Genomic DNA, 22,392 nt, shown 5'->3' on the forward strand with positions numbered 1-22,392 from the left:
TGTTTTATAAGAGAAGTTTGGGGGACAGTCTGACAGTACGTTTGACGTACCTTTTTATCTTCAATTGTACGTACCGAAACATACTCCACTGTATAGAGGACGTTAAAATTCATCTTCTGAGGTGAGAAAATTTACCGAAAACTAAAGAGTGAGCGGATAAAAGGCACACGAAAGTGCGTTGAATTGAGATTATTTTGTCAAGCATTCATTTCAGAGGTTTCGCGGTCGGAGTCAATGTGTGATCGTTTTCCGGGATGGGACCGTGTTATTTGAGTTTTTGGGCTCAACGTTTCGCACACTTTCGTAAGTGGCATCTTCGGGAGCAGGGTTGAGATTGAGAAATTAGGAATAACGCAAAAGAGCACGGTAACTCAGTATGATAACCACACCAGAGGCGAAACTCTTCTGGCAGTAAGAATGTAGTTGTGACCTTTTTCTAGAGTCGAGAGAGAGAACTAGGAAAAAAAAAAGAACGACAGAGAGAAAACTTGGGTAACAAATGAGATTGTAATAAATGTCAAACAATAATTCCAGTTTTCTGTTCTTTAATCTCTACATGTCACTTATCACTGTTTAAAACAAAGACTGCTTATGGAATTTCTTTTTTAATGTGTATTTTTAATTAGCGCGTCTACTTCAAAATGCATACTATACGCATATTTATCTGTCCTAATCTGATCTAATACCACCAAACGAGCCGAGTGAAGCTCGGTCAACCAGATATTAAATATTATACACCAAGTGAATCAAACATACGTTTATTCACGAGAAGATGTTGATATCACGAGCACGCAGTGCGAGTGAGATCATTTCTTCGAGTGAATAAATATGTTTGATTCACGCGGTGTATATATGTTTTTATTCCATTTTGACGAATTTTATTAATAAAATTTCAATAAATAAAAATTCGAATCGAGAAATCGTGTAAACTACGAAACTAATTTTCGTGACAACCAGCTTAACAACCAGTTGTTTACATTTTTCTAAATTTGTGACACTGGCGGCATTTGTGTTTTCCTAGACAAAAATGTCTGGAATTTTGGAAGATAAAGACGAAAACGAAGTGTTTGTACCCTCAGCAGTCCTAGACGAAGCTTTGGAAGCTATCAATAAGGTGGTGCCAGCAAAATCCAAGCATTCAATTCAATTTTTGTGAGTGGAGGAAACGAAAGCATGCAAAAGGAGTAGATGAAAGAATAATTTTGGCTTATATTTCGGAACGGTCAAAAAATGCTAAATCTTCATCACTATGGTCGTATTATTCCCAACTGAAGAAGATGTTATCTGTGAAGGAAAATATTGATATAAGCAGGTTTGTGACATCGCAATGATTAATATAAGGTTTAAAATATTCATTATTATAGATTTCATCAAGTGTCAGCTTTCCTAAAACAACAGTCTGTAGGGCACAGACCAAAGAAATCCAAAGTGTTCACGCTCGAAGAAATGGAAAGGTTTTTAGATAATGCTTCTGATGATGAATATTTACTGCAAAAAGTAATTTTTGTCGTGGGAGTTTTTGGAGGATGTAGAATGGGTGAATTGGTGGCCATGTCAGTTGATGATGTTGAAGACAGGGATAGCGTACTTGTAGTCCAAATTCCAGACACGAAGACATTATTTTGCCCATTCATCGGAAATTTGATATAAATTTTAATAATTTGAATAATTGTAACTTTTATATTTCACACTACAATGACAAAGACTAATTCAATGTTAATATTTTTGGAGAAGAAATAAAAATCTGTTCTTAATTGAAATTTTTTAATTCACTGAACGCTTTGATTCTACTAGTGAATTCAAACGCTTTGATTTCACTAGTGAATCATGAACTCCTTATGAAGGTTACTATGGAGTTAATAAAGTCAGTTTAAATTGTCAAAATGGAATAAAAAACCTTTAATTTGGTATCATTTTTCCTTTTCTTCTAAAGAATCTAAAACAATTTTCAAAATATACAGGATGTTCTATAAAAAAAAAATTGGTGTGTGCTTTTAAACAGAACAGCCTGTACTCCTGAATCTTATTAAAAAACATTTTTTTACCTTTCTACGGCATTTTTTTAACAAAGAAGTCTCGCTAACGTCAGCTTATAATGTTAAAAATACCTAGCTCCTAAACCGTTTTAGTAACACAAGAAGTCAACATCAACAAAATGTCAAGCATTTTCTTTCAAATCCTCCTTAACATTAATTAGGAACTACTTATTTACAACTTGTTGGTTTTGTGTAGGTTATTTAACACGACATTTTAGTAGTTCTTAACTGTACCTTAATTTATTGAAATTACCAGGAAATAAAGTAGACTGTTTATAAAACTATGTCAGACACTCTTCACTGAAAGCAAACATCATAATTTGAGGCACTTTTGTTTGAAGGGGTTTTATTTGCGGCTTTCTTTTGAAATAATTTACCAACACTACTCTAAAAAGGCAAACTTTGTGTTGGAAATATCAACAACACTTCCTTAGAAAATAGGAGAATAATCTTTAATTTAGTGTTGGAACTGTATATTTCTAATTATGTTAATTTAAACAAAACATAAAAATTATTACTGCAAAAAATTGGATGCGCCATGTGTGAATTCGTAACTAAAATGTTCCCATAATAACTTTTTCTCTCACATGGACAAGTCATAGCTGTAATTTTCCAGATTTTTTTCTTTCTGATCTAATATCATTCTACTTTCAACCTCCATCAGACATATTCTTTTATTTTTTTACATTCACTTTACCGGTTTGATTTTACTTCCTTAACATTGCTATTTTATTATTGTATTATAATTAGTACTTTTTATTATCGTTTTTAACCTTTTCAAATACTTATAACTCGCCTGTCGCACTACAATTTTGTAAATTTATTTGACGGTTTTTGAATTAAACCACAATTACACTAATTCCTTCCAGCATGCAAGCTTGAATGGAATACAGAAACCTCAACACCCGTACCAACTGCTTTAATTCTGCCAACACCACGCAACAGGTGTCGGTTTTTTAATTTATCAACCACAATATCTCTATATAAATCACTCGTTAATCTTGCTCTGAATTTTAAGCATCTAATCACGTCAATTATAAACCTATACACATTAATAATTCTCCCGACTTTTCTCATTTTAAAGTCGTGCCAGAAAGTTTGTTTTTCTCTCTCTCATTCTCTTCTGCTTCTCCTAGCTTAAATCACTCAGACACGTTTTCTTAATTCCTTTCATGTGTATCTTTCTGTGATTAATAACCATAAATCAGTCATTATTTGGAATTTTGTAATAAAACCAGCGCCAAAAGAGTTAATCGGCGAGGGCAAAATTTTCTGATTACGATATCAGAACTCGTTTTGCATAAATCTGCCATAAAGCGTTCACCGCTTATCAGCATTAATAAACAGGTCTCAAATAGCATATGTCAAAACCCGATCCCTTGTGAAGAAAACGCATCTGCAATAAAAAATGATAAAATGGATGTAACGATGATATCGTGTGAAGGTTAGCGGATGCGGAATAAATTACAGAGACAATAACGTCAAATTAGCACCGCCTCCAGGACAATAATTGCATTTTTTTACAATACGTATGTCGGCTGTGCAGTTTCCTGCAATACCAGATCCGGGTTTTATTCTATGACCTGAATGTCTTTAGTGACATTTGACACTATAATGTGGCGTAACTAGATGCAACGGTTTGATTTTAATCAGATTTTGACCTTTGTCTTTTTTTATTTGGAAATTAACTGCTAATGGCTTGCTTGTGAGCAACTCCACAATTAGCTTGTCGTTAGGTTTGGCGAATTGAAGGTTGATGTTTGGGGATTTTTAAATGGCATTATACGACATGGGTTTAATTAATAAGGATACGTTTTTCTGTATTTGAAAAAAGAACACGTAAATGTTAACGAGTGCTGGGGAGACGGGAGGATATATAAATTTTTTGATTCCGGAAGCATAAATAATTTTTACTGCTGCTTATAATTTGCATTTTCATGTGGCTTAAAGCGTGTAATGTTATTATTTGGATTTATGACGTCGCGCCTCCTAAAACCATTTCCTTTTGTATAACGTATATTGAAAATGATTTAGCGGAAAATAAGGAGATTAGATTACACAAATCTAAGCAGAGCGCCACTTGCCTGAAAATAGAGCAATGTATATTTTATTCAAAGTTTACTAACTAATGGGTCTATAATAACTCTAGCAATGAATTAGACCAAATCAAATACTTCTGAATTATTCAATTTTAAAAATGTGTGCCAAACGATGTTTTCATTAATTAAGATTGTAGTGTATTTACACGCACTGTGGACTAATATTTTAGATCAGAAACCAGCACGGAATATTAATAAGAGGCTGTAAAGTACAATACAAAGGTCAATCTTTATTGAGCATAAAATGATAATGGAACATATTTAATATTCCATAGTTGTCTACGAACATGCGTAAAACTATTTGTGTCTATTGTTACGACAATTTTCCACACTTGTGTTTCTACATAAGCACAGTAATTTTGAAAATTTCAAAATACGTATGATACTCTTACCTTCCAGAATGTAGAAAAGTAGGTTCCCGTTTCTAATAAAATTAATAATAATAATAATCATATTTTTTTTAAGTGCCGCAAGACTAATTTTTCGTACCTATTCTCCTCTTACATGTTTTACAAAATGTAAAGTGTGACAGTCACGCAACAGAAGAGTACACTAAGCCCGCGTTGAACTAATTACACACTCTGACATCAATCCATCATTAGTGTAAGATCATTTTCAAAAATTTAATTCATCACCACAACCACGGTTGCGTATGGTAACTATTAACCTCTTGTTCTCTTATCCTACACATACGACCACTTGCGTGCGAAAAGTTACATCATAATTCATCGCTCTTCCTGAAATTTATCCTCCTGACATAGCCTTGACTTCTTTCAACAATGTGCGTTGCCTTGACTTAAGAGGTAGATGAATAACCGGCATGTGAAACCTCCATCATTAGATAAATCATAGGGGGCGCCACTTCCAGACGTTGCATGTTAAGTTAGGTTATAATTTGATACCGATCAGGTTCCATTAGGTCGATCGTTGGAAATTACCAAGTCGAATGAAGACTAAATAAAGTATGAAGGTGATGTATTCAAAACACACAAGAAAAGTTTCAGGAAGACAGTTTCATTGGTTAATAACCATGGTAATAGCGTGCGTATGAGTGAAGATACCTCGTAAGAAGCGGGTTTAATGTGCTTGCAATTACTTAACAGGATGTTGAAAATCTACGCAATCTTCCTGTAAGTGGGGTTTTGGAAAAATAATGTTACAGTAGCATGATTAATATGCATATTGGGGGTCATTATGTTATGGTGATTAAAGTAGCAAGTGGTAATTTCAAGATCAAGAAGTAGATATTATGCACTATTCAGTAATTTGTCGATTATTAACTGATAGAATCTTCTATTTACATCAAATTAGTTTAGCTAGCTTCGCTCCAACTATCACGTTTATTAAAAAACAAGAAAGTCGAGTCATAATTTATAATCGTTATGAACTACTGTCAGCGAATGTCGGTTTTGGATTTTGAGGTTATACCTATAAACATTAATTTTTCGGTTTTTTCAGAAGAACGCACACTCGAATTTGCGTGTTTTTGCAAGTACGGTTAAGTCAACGTAGGAAAAACTGCACGGATACAACACATGATAAAAACCACTTGTGTGCAGGTAATTGGCTTCCTAATAAATATTATAATTGACAGTTATTAAAATTGTGTCAGTTACAGTTAATTATCATAAACAAGAATCTTCCATGTCTTCCTGAGTAGAGTAATTTTTTAGATGAGTTCATTTTGAAGGTTTTTTTTAATTGATTTAGAAGCAATTTGAATAAATTATCTTTACCTACTTTGTGTTATGAAAAAGTCGGTTATTTCAATTATGTAACAGTTTAAATGATATTACACCTTAGACAGGTGACCCGAAAGGGTAGAATATTTGTGACAATTATACAGCAATTAATCGGGGCCGGAATAAGTTTCCATATGCAAAGTGCGGAGGCAAGCTTTGTTCTTAGTTTAAATACTCTTGGTACACACTGGAATACTAAAACTCTCCTCTTGATGGTTAATGGATTCTCGCACAACCCTTCTGATCCTTCTCAGGACTCTTGTTTTTCCAGGAGTTGACCCTTTTTATCAGTATTATAATGTTCTCAAACCCATCCGGTTTCCGTTTCTGTGTACACTACTTGCCGGGTCTACATTGTTTTTTTTTAATCGTCGATTCATTCCACACGAGGTCTGTATTTTCTTTACAATCCATATCGATTTCCTCCAAGGATCCACTAGGTGCACTCCCTATGTGCTCTGGATGGTCTACAATAACATCTACATATGCAAAACTCCTTAACTAAGAGAAATTTCCGATTAAATTTTGTCTTTTACGAACGGAATCTTTGACTGCCTTCTGAAAGCTGATCACAGAAGTGATCTTTTTTGTTTCTATATAAACCTCTAGGTTCTCACAATCCGGGGGTTTATTATGATGTTCTAATAATCTATTTCGAGAGAAAATATTTTAAAAAGTTGTATTTTCGAAAAATTTTGATCAGATTCAACACTGTGATTACCCAACTACTCTTGCATTTGACTTTTTCAGATAGAAAATGTGGGTGGTTTGCCCAACTGCCCCGAATAGTATGGTGTATTATCCATTACCACACATTTTCGACTTTGTGGTATTGCTGCCGTTATTTTTCAAATGGAAATCTGATGGTAAATTATTATGGTACAGTGTCATTACCTTTTAAACGCCTAATTATTTATAAAAAACGTTTGAATAATGATGTGTGCGATTGCAAAAAGTGAGGTTATGTTGAAAAATCTTAGTAAAATGCAACTTTAAAAATTTTCTTTTTTATATTTCTGAATTAATGGAGTAACGTGGTCATGTTTCCATTTCTCTTGAAAATACAGCCTGTCTAAGCGTGTGAACCAATGTGTTTGAGTTCGTAATATAATCAAATCATTCTGAGAAAGTGTTCTTGCTCTGCTATTGTAAATGCTTAGCGCTATGTAACTTTTAAGCACTCAAGAAAGTTTAGTTAGAACATTTTTCAATAATAATTAACAGCAAGTTTTGACGTAAATTAAATATCACTGTCAACCATGTCAGTTTTGATAACAAGAGACCAAAGTGGAGTGACACTTCTACCAATTACGACCAAAATTCATTGGTACCAACTGAAGTACTACTTGCTCATCACTCTGTATATATTATAACAAAATTTTTGGCTTGTTTTTTTCTTAATATACATAGTATTCTTTGAACAAGACGATACTCAAAAAAGTTTTTTATTTCTTGTAGAGAAATCAGGATTTCGCAATTAACCTCCTCCCCTCGATCTGACAACGAATGAAAAATTCATCACGGTTGAGATCGAGACGGATGGGTGGGGCTTGTCTTTTGGTTTTCTATTTTAATTAATACATTTAGTTTTCTTTGTATAACACGATCACTTAAGAACATATTGCACATGGTAATTTCTCGTAGAAAAATAAGGCTTTTACAATTAAAATCCACCCCTACGATGAATAAAAAAAAATCATCATAGTTGGGATAGTCATATTTTCATAATAGGAAACTTAAAACATGGTTGAAATGGTTGTTGCAAGGAAACCATGATTTTGCAATTATGTGGCGGAGCCTATTGCAAAACCGATATTTCCTTATACAAATTTTCCATTTTAGACATGTTTTAAGTTTCATGTTGTGAAAAGAAGTCTACACATCTTAAGACAAAGAGGCAAAATGTAAGCCCGCCCACCCGCCCCATCTCAATTGTGATTTTTTTTTTATTCGGCGTGAACCAATGGGACGGCGCTTAACTGCAAAATACTTATTTCTTTACAAGAAATTAAAAATGAGTACCATGTTGTTCAAATACTATGTATATTAAAAAAAAAAAAAGGGAAAATAAAACAACGCCCACCCACCCCATCTCAATTGCGATGTTTTTCTTTTTAATTCTTTCAAATTTAAAACACGTTCAAAATGGTAAAATACGGATTTTGCAATTAGGCTCCGCCCCTAGGTTTGCTAACGAATGAAACCTTCATTACCATTTAGAACAGGGCAGGTATGGGTGGAGCTTAATCTTTGGCTTTGTTCTTTTCTTAATATACATAGTATTCTTTGAACAACACGATACTCAAAAACATGTTTTTAATTTCTCGTAGAGAAATAAGGATTTTGCAGTCCTCTTGGCTCACGACGAATAAAAAAAATCATCACAATTGAGATAGGGCGGGTGGGCGGGGCTACATTTTGCCTTTTTTCTGAGTATGTGTTGACTTATTTCGACAACAAGAAACTTAAAACACGTCTAAAATGGTAGATTCTTGTAGTAATCAACTTAAATCTTCCACTTTTCTTCTACAACCACTTTAAATACGACAAACGTTGAACATCGAACTTACTATCAACGTTCTGGCAAGAAGAATTTAACTTTTAAGAGATCCGCAAACAAGATTTTGCAACCATTTACTTCCCTGTAGATCCATGGACTTAATAATTTTGAAAAGTGCCTTTTTTATGACATCGAGATAACAGTTTTTAGTTCTCTTTATTGTTCCAACTAATACAATATTTATTTTAGATATCAACCTTGCAGATAAGTTGTTTACAGTTACGTGTTTTTCTCTTTTGCTGTAGGGTTAGGTAAATATGGTGAAGCATTCAGCACACGTTTAGCTTAACAGTAACACAGGTAAACCTGCATTTTGCTTTTTTTGTACAAAGATTCTAGTTTATTGTAATATTTTCCTCCTGGTACACGACAAATTTTGAAGTTGCAAATTTCAAACGCTACATCTACTTCTAGATAGAAAAATTCCATACCAGTAAAGTTCTAGAACTTACACCGTCGAGTAAACTAGTACTACGCGCTTACCTCGCCATTAAAAACAAAAACCAATTTCAACTTTACTTGACCGCACTTTGTAGCTGACTATATGTTGTTAACAAAACAAACATTTGGCACTCTGTTAAAATTATCACAACTCACTCTACACCTTCAGAAATTTAAAAATTATTGTCGTTAATTCGTTAATAGTTTCAACATCCACACTAGTTTGATAAGTAGCAAATCGTGTTATCTTCATCACCATTAAATTAAACGCCTCTCAATCGATCTGCATGTTCCAGATAATCGAGAAAAAAAAATTCAATCGATGTCATTAAGCAGATCAATTTCCAAAAATTTACGACAGTCATTATAGCCGCCAAACCCGAAAATCTGCTACCATTCCAACAAATCTCAGGTTCCGAGTCGACATTCCTAATTCCTAATCACTCCAAAATCAAGATTCACTTCTTCGCTTCCGTGCGAACAATCCTCACCATCACCACTTCGCAATAATTTACCGGTCGAGAACCTCTCACCTGGCAATCCGATCGTCTTCGTTTGCGTTCATGGCAGGGACGGAGTTAGAAGGGGGACTGCAGGCAACTTCCACGACGTGATGCATTTAAGAGTGATCGCAATTTCGTAATTCTTCTTTGAGACCAGATCGTGTCATAACTTAAAGTCTGGTGAGTGCAATTCCCACAATTAGGCGTCACGTCAATGCTAGATTTATAGCAATATGCTTTTTTAGTCGACTACTAGCAAAAATATTTAATTTCAATGTTAAATTTTTGTTTGTTTCCAGGTTTAGCTACAACTTCTTGGTTTTGTTTAATTTCGAGTTTGTACGGAGCTGTAAGAGCATGTGGTAGGTATCCAATTCCTCCAGGAAACATCTATCTGCAGTCATCGTATTTAATTATTTTAAAAACTACATATACAACTAAGCTGTTGGGTGGGGACACAACGACATTGACATTGTTGAGACCTTACATTTACAAATAATTACAGGATTTCCATGATATATAGAATAATTTCTGCCTCATGTTTCGTGGAAATATTCATTATCTGCATGCCATTTAGCGTCATTACATAACTAACTTTTCCTCTTTGACTTGTGATAGGTAAGTTCCATAACGAACATAACCAATATCGTACTGTAAAAGCCTCAAGGATTCGTCCAGGTTCAAGAGTCAAATTTTATAACAACATGAATCTTCCACGAATGACAGTTAAAAAACATTGCGTGCGAATTAATGAGTTTAAAAGTGCAATATCTAATTACGTATATCTTATTGAGAAATTTTTAATCATTTGTCGACCACTTTCGAGAGTTAGCTAAAGACAAATTCAACCACTAGAAGTTATGTTACGCTTCATTTCTTCGAAAAATTCGACCACTCTTCCAGAATCGCCAAATGAAATGTGTGAAATTTTAGAATTTTTAAAACAAATTGACGTTCAAACCGAATATTTAGAAAATTTTGATCGGGGACAAAAACACACTTCGAATGTTTGGGGCATTTTGTCAAAAGTTCAATTTTTCAATACCTACGTCGCGTCGTGAAATTTATGTTCATTTTTTTCCTTTAAAAGTTAGCTAAAAATGTCTACCATTTTTGCAGAATCGCCAATTGAATTATGTCAACTTTGAGATTAAAATTGTGATTTTCAAACCAAATATTTCGAAAATTTTGCTATGGACCAATAAAATCTTTATATTTTTCAAATTAGCACGTTGAGATCTACATCTCAAAATTATTTCTAAATTTTTTTGTCAACCTTTCAAAAATCTAATTTTTTTAATATTTCCTTCTATGACATTTTTGATAATTTTTCAACCACTCTCGAAATTAATTAAATACTTTTATTTGTAGTCGACCCCCAGACGTTATTTTCGGCTCCAATTTTAAAATTACTACCATTTTTTTAAGAATAGTCAATAACTGAAATACAGCAGTTTGTATAATTAAAAAAAAAAAATTCAAAATAAAATTTGATTTTGCGTTCTTGTGTGACAACTTCTATCTATAATGTTAAAAAAATATCAACGCATCGATAAAGCACAAGAATAGAATCAAAATGTTTTGCAGATTTTAGATCGGATGTATCGGAAAAAAATTTGCGATAGTCTCCTCAATTTGATTTTTCTTACACAAATTTGGATATCAAGGGTAAAAACTCAACAAGGATTCGTTAATCACAAGGGAAGGAGTATGTTGTTTCAAAAATTTAAATACATTTTTTTCGACAAAATTGTAAGAAACGTCATCATTTTTAAGGGAGAAAGCATAACCGAATAAATTTTGATTGCCGATTTACCATGTTTCTGATTACCTTAAAACGTTTGCAAGAGCTATTTCAAAATTAATTTGTAAAATGTTGCTATACATGATTTTTTCCAAAAATCTGATTATTTAGGGTAAAAAACTCAACACGGATTCATAAACAGTGCACAGGTATGTTATTTTATAAAATTTAAGCTACATTTACTGCGGCAAATTTTGGAAATGATGTTACATTATCATTGGTGTGGTTAGCGTTTTACCATCTACACGATATTCACAATATACATATAAAATTTTGCAACAATCGGTCCAGTAGTTTCGGAGATTACTGTCTTAACAAAATTCGGGCAGACGGCAGACAGACAGACGGACGGAAACAGGAGACCTAATTTTTCGGACTCTAGGGTCTTGAATTGTCGGGAAAACGTGAAAGTAACCAATCGTCTGATAAAAACTTAAAAATGAGCCTGACTCGCACGACATGTTGGTTGTCTTTAAGAAAATAAGAAAAAAAACTCGGATTCAGATGCTAATTGAGGTATTTGGAAAGTCTTTGCAAAGCTATTCCAAATATTTATCTTCTTATTTAGGGCATAGTGGGACAACCATTAGTTTAGTCAGACTTGTCGACAGTGTGTTGAAATTTTTGGTGTTGCGGGAATAATAAAATAACAACTACAACCAGATTGGTGATTGCTCGACACTTGAATATTTTTTCAAAAGATATATTCCAGTTACAGGGATATCAAAATTGTTAAGGTGAATCTAATCAAGTAAAGTTCAACTTCATAACACGAATACAAGGATAGTCGAACATCGGGTACCTATTTGATGACGTTTTCGTATAGCAAGTCATCCAGATCTCACAAACAAAAAAAATTAAAGAAGTAACAGAAGTTGCAAAATATATAGGCTGTTTCAACGACCTTACGACAAAAAAATGTGAATTTTTAAATTGAACTAGGCCTAAATTATTCAGACAGAACTTCCCTTGCCCCTGAAGCAGAGTCTAACAAATCCAGCTTGTTCAGAAATGATAAAATTTGATTTTGCGAAATTTTATTTTCTTTATGTTAACCCCTCTAAGTTAAAAATATCGATAATACCAGTCCCAGTGTAAGAAAAAAACTAATCCATGTGTAAAAACTCAAGACGGATTCATAAACCACAAGTACAGTTTCGAAATTATCTATCCAATAAAAATCAACACAGACGAGACATATATATGTATATTTCAAATTGGATCTTTTAATAGTGCCGCTTGTATAAATTTAGTATTTTGAACGGAATTATTTTTGAAACGAAATGATTATATTTTAAATTCTCTAAGTTTTTGGAATCACCTATACTGGAATTAATTACCTCTTTACTACTGAATGCTCCGGAATTTCGGGAAATATTTTACACCAAGTGAAATTCATAAGTAGACAGCGGATTTTATGAAATTTGCATATTCGTTGTTTTTTGCATATAAGTCTTGATATTTAATATGTGAGCGAATCATGCTAATTAAAAATGAATACAGCTATAAAAAAATTGCATATTTGCATATATTTGCCTTCTGCTGCATATTTCACGGAACGGGTGCATATTTTGCATTTTTATCAATTTTTGTGCTAATTTGAAAAAAAAAAATTGTCATTCTATGGGCATCTATCTAGAAAAACCAAATTTTATTAATCATATTTCAAATATTGTCCTGAGCTTCAAGTAACTAGAAAAGGCTTGGGTTTTATGGTAGTTTGGAGACACCACTGGGTGTTAAGCCATCCTTCCAGGTAAATTCGCGCCTTAATTACTTCTGAAAATACCGTTCATTCCCAATATTTTTGTTCGTTAGTTAAGTGTATTAATGGTACGTTTAGTGGTGATCGAAGGGACGTTATACTATTATTTTTCATCGTGAGTTTGTATTGAAAGCATTTAAAGGGATACAGGTGTATCAATATGTCGAAGATAACTCAAATTTTATGGATTAAACCTTTTCCTGAACTTATTCTACAAGAACGAAATGTGTTTTCTCGCGCCTGCCCTAAACCGGTAAGTATTTTTACATCTGTGGACGTAGTACCCAGTTTTTCTATTTACAAATACATTTACTTTAGAATCACCGGAAAAACTTTTTGTTAGAATATTTCGAAAAATATCTAAAAATAAATTGTTACCAAAATAGTAATTAAATAGTGGATTACTACTATTTTTTAATTTGATCTGTTTATATTTATTTTTTAGTATAAGAATATTATCTTTAAAAACGTGATTTATGTGTTAGTGAGATATAATTAAACAGTTTGCAATGTGATTTATGTATTTTTTGTAATAAAACGTATGCTCGGGAAACCTGTTTTTGAATTTTATAAATAAATTTAGTTCGCTTATTAAGCTTTTTTTTATTTTTGGAGCATATGCAACTGCATATCTCTGCATATATTAAGAAAGTTACTGCATATTTGCATAAATTTGGTGCATATCATATGATCATATTTCTCGAAATTTTGCTGCATATTTTCCGCTCTCTATTCATAAGAAACAAGCGGAATAATTTGAAATTCAACAGAATTACAAGAACAAGAATGAATCATTGGAATTATCTTGTAGTGAATCCTCAAGGTTCAAATTACTAGAATTCTTAGAAACTGGCAATTATCTGTTGTATGTTTTAATCAAATTATTATTTTAGAGAACCGCTACTACACCCAAGGGCCTGTTTACTTATGCGGAATTTCGCTAACTAAGTTTAAGTTCAGTGAAACAAACAACTACTTGTTTGGGATTCACCGGAGTTACCTTTTAATATTGATTCTGTAATTAACATTAGTTTTCATCCTTGTTGTAAAATTTCAACACCTTTTAACTGCGCCACAAAGCTCGAACTTATCTCCACCAGCAACAATTTTAGTTGCTCCACTTTGCTAATGTGTGCCTCCTCACCACTCAGTCGAACCCCCGCGCCGTCACAACGTCAACGTGCTTCTCTTCAACTCAACATCCTCCAATAATGCGAATTAAACGCGCTCTATTAAATAACAATCTCCCAATTCATATCCATGCCGAAAAACTCCTGAGACCATTGACCCCATCATGTCCACTTGAGATTAGTTGCGCGTCCGTTCTTCAATTATGTCTATACTTAATAAAAGAAGACAAAAAAGTCGTTGCTGTATGTGAGCATCACGCTTTATAGAGCGCCACCGATAGCGAAAAAAGGGGATCGAACGATTCGATAATGGAGCGCTTACACGACAGGATGCTCATTTGCGCTTCAGCGCTATCGTGTGAACGCGGCCTTAGGGTGGGGGCATTTGACGTAAGGAGTTGAGGTTACGTGGGGAGGAACATGATCGATTTGGGGTTTAAAAATGAAGGAATTTTATAATTTAGGTGATATTGATGGAGCTATTTTTGCGGGACGCGACTGGAAATGTTGAATATTAATGGGCTGTTGGTAAAAAGTTGGGTTAGGGTAATTAAAAACTGCAGTGACGTAAAGCGGACTTAAATAATACATGGGTTGTCAGCGTTTCTGTATATGTGTACCTATTTATAGCTTAGGGACCAAGTTTAAAGGGAACGTCGTGGTAAAATAACCTAAATTATATTACAAGAACTGTCAAACGGTACTGAATTGACCCGTTTTCATCACTTTTCCAGCCTTGGGCATAAATTATTTATTGATAAATTAAATGGTGCATTGGAACGTTTCTTTAGTGTATAGTATATAATTAGCTGGTGCTATTAAAGTTTAAATACTTTTATGGTATGTTGATGGTCGTTTCTTACCGCAGTACCCGTCAGTCAAAATGAGTGAACAGTTGGATCTTGAAATGTTTTATAATAGTAGTATAGACAATGAATTGAAAATTGATACTGACAACTTCAAGACAAAAGATTGTGCCATGGCTTCTGACAGTAAAAAAAAATATTTCTACAATGAGTATTATTCACAACATTTGACTTTATTATAAAGTATAAAATAAAAATAGAAAAAATGAAACTGTTGATTTACAAAAAAATAAGAGAATAAGAACATCTGACTTCAAAGGTGCATGCAACGTCAAAAAACGATTAAATACAAGAAAATACGATTCTCACGGTATTGAAACCGCTGACGTGTTTGAAAAATGATTTACAGAAAGTTTAACGCAAAATTATCACACAATAGTATTACTGTAATGGATAATGCGAGTCGCTACGCTCGGTTGAAAGTAGAAGTCCCGACGCCAAGCAATAAAAGTGAATTTTCGATTTATTTAGTTGAAAATATTGGAATTTTAAATTTGAAGAATCGCCGATGAAAGTTAGTTATTTGAAATACCGTGTGTCCATTCATTAATGTAATATATTTAACGCTTATTACTCTCTATCTCTAACGAATATAAATTTTTCTGAATACCGACCTGTTTCACGACGCCGATGAAAAGGCAATAAAAATTTAAAACAATGGCGTAAAATTACTGTAAAATAGGAGAGGAGGTAGTTCTTGACATGAGGTCTTTTGTTCATAGTTACTAAGAAAACAATTTTCGTTTGCCAAAGCTTAAGATCATCTTCACGAAAATAGTTTCGTGTCAAGAAGATCTTGACACGATCCTATTTCATAGATTAGAATTTTGTTCCTTATCTTGTTTGCCAAATACGATGAGATTGATTAGTCGACTAGGTATTCATGTAAAAAATATCTGCTAATTTGCAAAAGGATTGTGTTTGTTATCTTGTTTGTCAAATAAATTGATATTGATCAGTCGAGTGGACTACTTATTAAAAAAAAAAAAAACTATTTCATTATATAATTATTATATCCTGTTATTTCGCATAAATTCCTCCAGCTTTGATATAACAGTTTCCAGAAACATATTTCCCTGACGAAATTTTATAGATGTAGACTTTGTCATCTGCGGGTCGCTTTTACTCATTTCGGTAAACCTAATTAAGTAATAATAATGAAAATCAATGAACCTCGTCACGTAATGCTCTATATTCGCGTAGGTTACATGAAAATATGATGTCCATGTGAGTTGCACGATCTAGTTGGGTGGTGATATATCCGACAACGTTGCTACCCGCTTATCGATTTTAATGATTAGTCATCGGCAAGTCTGTCGTTTATTATGTGTCACATGAATTGTTAACACTAGAAAAATTGCTGATGCAGCACACGAAAAGTAATTATAATTGAAATTTTGGTCCCAAAAAGTGACTGATAAATGTCGTTACCATGAGTACGAACCGGAAGAACATCGCGTATTTAAGTAGATATAGAAATAAGTAACTTATCAGTACGATTGTTTAGTCTAAATCAGACTAATTTAATAATAAAATGCGACGATAATGAACAGCTGAGTGAACAGAGTGTCAATCCTGATAATCACTTAAGTTTTTGATATCAGCTTGAGAAAAACTAATAATATCAAACTTAATGGCAACTAAAACGTGTGTGTATGTTGTTACTTCAGAATAATAATAATACTCACATCTTGAAAGAGCAGAAAACTAAAATTGAAAGAATTTTCCTCCAGAAACGCATACAAATTTTGTGCTGCCGATCTTCAATCCAATTGATTTGTGAAAAGCAAGTGAAAATAAAACATAAAATAAGTATATTCTTATCAAATATCACAGGCCAAGATGACGCAGCGTAGCTGCTGAAACGTGTCGAGAATACATGTATTTTGGTCTTGCGTGTTATCAACATTATCATAAATGTATATTGAACACGTCTACCAGTGACATTCTTCCTTAGACAAGTAAGGCAAAATAATGTAAAGAATTCTGAATTAAGAATGGTGAGACAGAGAAGAAGACGAGAACACAGATAGGAGTAGAGAGAACGGAGTAAGAGGAGAGAGAACGGAAGAAGATAGAAAACCGGGAAAGAATAGAGAGAACAAAGAGGAGGAAAGAGAACGAAGGGGCGGGGAAGAAAACGAGGGGAAAGAGAACGAAGGAGAAGAGAGACTGGAGGAGGAGGCGGAGGAGAAAGAAGGAATGAGAATATAACGAGAAATAAGAAAAAGAAAGAGTGGAGAGGAAAAAACGGTTAGAGATGGGTAGGGGAATGTGAGAAGAAGTGAGAAAGAGGCAGAGAAGGGGAAGAGATAGATATATACACAACCGACAAGGAGGAAAAAAAAGACACAGACAGCAGAGACTGTGACAATGAAGAGAGGCAAAGAATAAATCTCACAGTTATGAGGCAAATACCATATACCTCAGTAAAAGCGCAAAATTTAAAAAAAAAACAATAATTTTGGTACTTCAACTCGTTAACAAAACAATTTCGAACTAATTTGAGGAGTGGAATTAAGGAGAGGAGATATAAAGAGAAATAGAGAGAGAGAAGTTAGAAGGAAAGGATGAAGACGGAAGAGAGGAAGAAGAAAGAGGGGAAGAGGGAGGGAAGAAGAAGGATAGGAAAAAGAAGGAGAGGAAAAAGAGGGAGAGAAAAGAGGCGGAGGAAAAAGAGGGAGAGCAAAAAAGGAGAGGAAAAAGAGGGAGAAGAAAGAGAGTGTGAGGAAAAAGAGCGAGAGAAAAGGCAGTGCGAGGAAAGAGAAGGAGAGCAAAGAGAGAGGGAAGAAAGAACGGAGCAAAAGAAGAAAGAACGAAGTAAGAGAAAAAAGAACCGATTACGGAAAGAGCGAACGGAGTAAGAAAGAGAGAAGGGAGTAAAAGGAGAAAGAACGAGTAAAGGGAGAGAGGACGAAGCAAAATTAAAAAAAAACGGGAAGAGGGGAGAGCAAGTGAGAATAGGAGAAATAGTAATGAAAAAGGAAACGAAAAGAGAAAATAAAGGATGAAGTGACGGAAGACAGAAAAAAGTGAGAGAAGAAATGAGGAAAAGTGGAGGTGGAGTTAAGAGAAAAATCGAAGGAGAAAAATAAAGAGAGATCGAATAGGGAAAGTGAGACAATGAAAACAAAGAAAAAATCTCATAGTTATAAGTTATATGCTAAATACAAGTATCATTAATCATAGGGGAGCAAAAGTTAAAACTCCGTTACTTTTTTACTTTAATTTGTAACATAATAATTTGAGGCGTAAAAGAGGGAGAGGAGAGAAAAAATTAAAAAGAACGAGAGGAGAGGAAAAAAAAGAATACACAGAGAAGTAAGGGGAACAAGAAGAAAACGAGGGGAAGAATGCGAGAGAAATGAGAGCAATAAAGTGAAAAAAGTGATAGAGAAGAAAGAGCACGGGGGGAACAGACAGAGAACGAAGTAAGAAGTGGGACAGAACGGAGGAAGAGGAGTGAGAAACATAGGAAAAGGTGAGAGAATATAGGAAGAGGACTGAGATCGGAGGAAGAGTGAGAGAACGGAAGAAAACGGGACACAGAAAGGAGGAAATGTAGAAAGAAGGGGACGGGGGAAGAAGAAAGGAGAGAAGGATATGGGATGAGAGAAAAAGAAGGGAGAGTGAGGGTGGAGAGAAAATGGAGAGCAAAACGGAGAGAGAAAGAGAAACAGAAAAGAAGGAAAAGAAAGAGTGACATAATAAAGAGATTCAGAAAAAGAATGTTACTATTATAGAGATATCCAATACTGAAAATGCGAAATACTATTTAAAAACTGTTTTGACAAAGAGTATTAGTGTTGTTTTTTTACAATTGTCACCTTTTTTGTCTTTTTTTCTTTCCTGAGCTGACATATGCAACTTACGAGTTACCGAGCGTAAGCTAAAGTAGCGATTTATCGGACCGTTGGCTACTTTCAAGTATTCTCGACGTTTTATGATCCCTAGAGTGCGAAAAAATAGGTCTTCCATTTCCGTCTGCTCGTCCAATTAAATTTTATAATATAACAAGATTTTATATGTATAATTTGTAAATTTGTTTTGATCAGATTTTTAGAAAAAAAATGTGTATCAACATTTTACAAATTAACTTTGACACTGTAAATCCAAGGGAAGAGAACAGGGAGTGAAAGGAGAAAATCGAGGATGGAGTCAGAGGAGATGGGAGAAAAACGAAACAGGGGATATAAGGAGCAAGGGAGATCAGAGGAACGAAAAGGAAAAGTGAGAAAATAGAAGGAGAGAAGAAACTCCACACCAAGTACTGAAAATTTGGTACATGATTTTAAAATTATTTTGGCAAAAAGTGGTGAGAAGTGGGAAACAGAAACATTCAAACAAATATTTCAGGAAGCAAAAATTTAGACAATACACCTATTTGAACTCAGACATAGACAAAAATTACAGAAATGAGTAAAACAATTATGTAGAAATTTTGACACAGAGATAGCCCAGAAAATGGAATGATAGGAAATAGGAGGGAGGCAGAAATGGACTCAAATTCATTTAACACGTGGACGCAAAAACGTTTAATATTTTAACATTTGGCTACCTTTAACACGTGAATATTAATAGCGAACATATGTAACTCAACAAATTTCTGAAGTTATGAAAAATCGCTTCACATATCAGTCAAAACACTAACGCCTATCTATTTAACACTTAATACACTGGAACAAGGTATTTCTGACAACTCATAACAAGTTTCTTGAAAACCGTGAAATTGGAAATTTGTTGTTCACTAGAAACAGCACGCCCTTGCTTATACTAACGTCAAGCTGTGATTAATAATTATTTTTATTCTCATGGTAATCACGCCATGATCTTAAAAAATTAATGAGCCCATAATCGTGTGATCAAATTCCACAACCGCATTTTCGATTTGCATATCCAACAGCCGGAATACCGTTTAGTGAAAATTACCAAATTTGACCATGTCTGAACCCAGCTGTCTCTTGAATATGTAACAACACTCGAGTTAATGTGAATACTACTAATATATGCATCTGGAAAAAATGTCGAGCGATTTTGATTCTAAAAACGTCGTACAACCGTTTACACTTTGTAATTTACCCACAACTCGGTAAATTTATGACTCTACACTGAATATACTCCAAAATTCACGTTCTTTATTCAACCATTATTTTATCGATCCAGAGTTGCGTAAACACAAGAAGTAAATATTTGTAATCGTTGTAAAATTCACTAGATAATTAAACGAAGTGGCACCAACCAACACCATTTTTCATTTGTGTCAGGTCAAGTTAAAAAAACACTATTATCGAACTATTATGTTAGAGTTTATCTGAAAAGTGATTTATCTTTTTTTCCCTACATTCCATGTCCAAGTTCGTTCCCTGATAACAAAACAAAAAACAACAATACGAACTACACGTGCAGCATTAATCCCAACACTAACTTCCCACACCATTTCATTTTACAACTTAATAATTTTCCAGAAGTTCCTGATGCATGTCATCGATCCGTTCCAATGGAATCGATTTATGTCACAAATGATGCGTCAAATTCAGTAACCTTGACGGCTCGCGCGCATCTCTATATACACAGTGGTCAGAAAATCATGGATGTTTACCTTGCTTAGCAACTGGTATCAATGAAGACTTGCGCCTAACATCAACTGGTGACGTCAGTCTGGGTCGTCGGTGACATCTGAAACAAAGAAACGGTGAGGAAGCGTAACACGTAATTAGAGATGTGCAAAAGCGTATTGTTAAGTATGATTTGGAAGAATTTCTAATTGTCGGATTGCATCAGGCGATGGGTTTGTGTGTCAATTAGGCAGAAATGGGTTAAGCGTGGTATGGGCAGTGGTGCAGAGACGATTGGACATGGAATTGGTGAAATTTTGGGCGGTTTTGTCGTTGCAAAATGGGCAAAAATGGTGCGCTAAATGATGAATTCTTACTTAAGAGAGTTTGTGATCTCAATTTTTTCTCTTCTGAAATGATTTAGAATTGTAAAATAAAGACAAATTTTGTTGAAAAGGAGTTTTCAAAGACGATTCAAAAAAGATTTTGCTAAATAACTTGCTGAAGAATTCATTTCTCTTTCTATTCACAAAAAAAAAATAGATAAAAGGCAAATTCATCCAAGCAAAAACAGTGTCTTCATTTCCGGCGAAACTGGAAGAGCTGCCATCAATTATATCTACAATGTCGCTTAACAGACGTCAGTCGTAGATTCTTCACCATATAATTTGTTTCCGATGTAGGTAGCAATTTTGAAACAATTTTGGGCAATTATGTGATTTGAAACACTCTGCATGTACATATAAGAGTTAATAATTTTCTTCGCTAAAACGTTCGGCATGATCATTAATAAAACAAAAACAAAAATTAAGGCAGTAAAAAATACCGCAAAACGTAAATAGACAGTACAAGACAGAAGAAAATCAAAAGAGGTTAATCTACCAAAAATTTTATAAAAAAAATTGTCATAAGCATCGTTTCATTGGACACCCGGTATAAGAAAATTCTGTGTTTCATTTCTTACAACTGTTCAATATTACGACCTGTATTCACGATCATTATTTGCAAGGACCAATTTTAGTAGTAGTCTTATCGCAACTTCCTATAATCTTTTTAGTTTTAATTTTATTCAATTCAATTGTAGCACTTTAAATCGTCCACAATGCCACCTACACTTACAGACCATATTTTTTTAAAGAGGGTTATAAATTGCAGTCTTTAATCTCCCGCTTTGCTACTGTGTTTTAACTTTTCGTGATTTTTATACATTGTTAGTTTAATTTGGTTAGTTGTCAATGTTCTTTCGCAAATATAAATTTTGGCAATTCGTTTTTTTATGGATGGTTTTTGAGTTCATTTTGTGCAAAGTGCCAAAGTAATAACTTTCGGTGAGTACAAACACATTCGTTTTGATATGTACCATGCAACATTAAATACCAATTCCGTCCATAAAATTGCAGCGAAATGGGATGAACCGTTTCTGATAACAATCGATATGTATAAAAATATTATGTTATAATTATTTTAATATCCCGTGCAAGCTTTAAAATACAAGTAATGGTGCGTTTCTAGTGTATTAAATATTTGATAGTTATTAAACTGACGTCATTACCTTTCTGGGAGGTACGAATAACTACAGTTCTATTAAGGTTATATAAATCCTAGAACAACCTACTACTACACGTACTGCTAAAAACTGTGCTGTGATGCACTTTAACATTAATAGGTATGCTGGATCATACATATTTCAAACTTCGTTTGCGTAGAAACTTAATTATAGTGGGTTTGTTGACCGTTCACTTTTCGTGAATTATGATATCAATATTTTGTTAAAATTTTGCTTCTGTGGAAAATGCTGTGGTTGATGGGTGTATTTAAAAGTGTGTAAAAAATTGTTTTTACTGTATCTCATTTCCAAAAAAAAGTCTATACTGCTTCTTGAGTAGTGTCT

At 33.8% G+C, this 22,392-nt stretch overlaps 2 protein-coding genes across 5 annotated transcripts in view; one reads left to right on the forward strand and one right to left on the reverse strand.

Annotated features, from left to right (window-relative positions):
- The window catches only part of LOC135142419 (uncharacterized), a 101,471-nt gene that overhangs the window by 12,054 nt on the left and 67,025 nt on the right, over window positions 1-22,392 (reverse strand). For all 4 annotated transcript variants that reach the window (XM_064074135.1, XM_064074132.1, XM_064074134.1 and 1 more), the window contains one exon: window positions 20,546-20,622. The gene's annotated coding sequence lies outside the window, so the exon portion shown is untranslated. The remainder of the gene's footprint in view (window positions 1-20,545; window positions 20,623-22,392) is intronic.
- LOC135142135 (uncharacterized) lies at window positions 17,517-20,863 on the forward strand. The gene is made up of 5 exons (XM_064073803.1): window positions 17,517-17,766; window positions 18,370-18,427; window positions 18,500-18,575; window positions 19,064-19,176; window positions 20,728-20,863. Exons 1-5 carry the CDS (start codon window positions 17,517-17,519, stop codon window positions 20,861-20,863), a joined length of 633 nt encoding a protein of 210 aa, XP_063929873.1.

Source organism: Zophobas morio, unplaced genomic scaffold (genome assembly GCF_036711695.1).
Source record: "Zophobas morio isolate AGI-343-1 ecotype UQ-CSIRO unplaced genomic scaffold, CSIRO_AGI_Zmor_V1 ptg000046l, whole genome shotgun sequence".
In the NCBI taxonomy this organism is placed as follows: domain Eukaryota; kingdom Metazoa; phylum Arthropoda; class Insecta; order Coleoptera; family Tenebrionidae; genus Zophobas; species Zophobas morio.

What these genes read in the sequence shown, in the direction of transcription:
- LOC135142135 (XM_064073803.1), top strand. Translation starts at nt 17,517, where the DNA reads ATGAAGACGGAAGAGAGGAAGAAGAAAGAGGGGAAGAGGGAGGGAAGA. An exon ending in GCAAAAGAAGAAAGAACGAA is followed by an intron (nt 17,767 to 18,369) that starts GTAAGAGAAAAA and finishes GGGAACAGACAG; the next exon opens with AGAACGAAGTAAGAAGTGGG. An exon ending in CAGAGGAACGAAAAGGAAAA is followed by an intron (nt 19,177 to 20,727) that starts GTGAGAAAATAG and finishes GGATTGCATCAG; the next exon opens with GCGATGGGTTTGTGTGTCAA.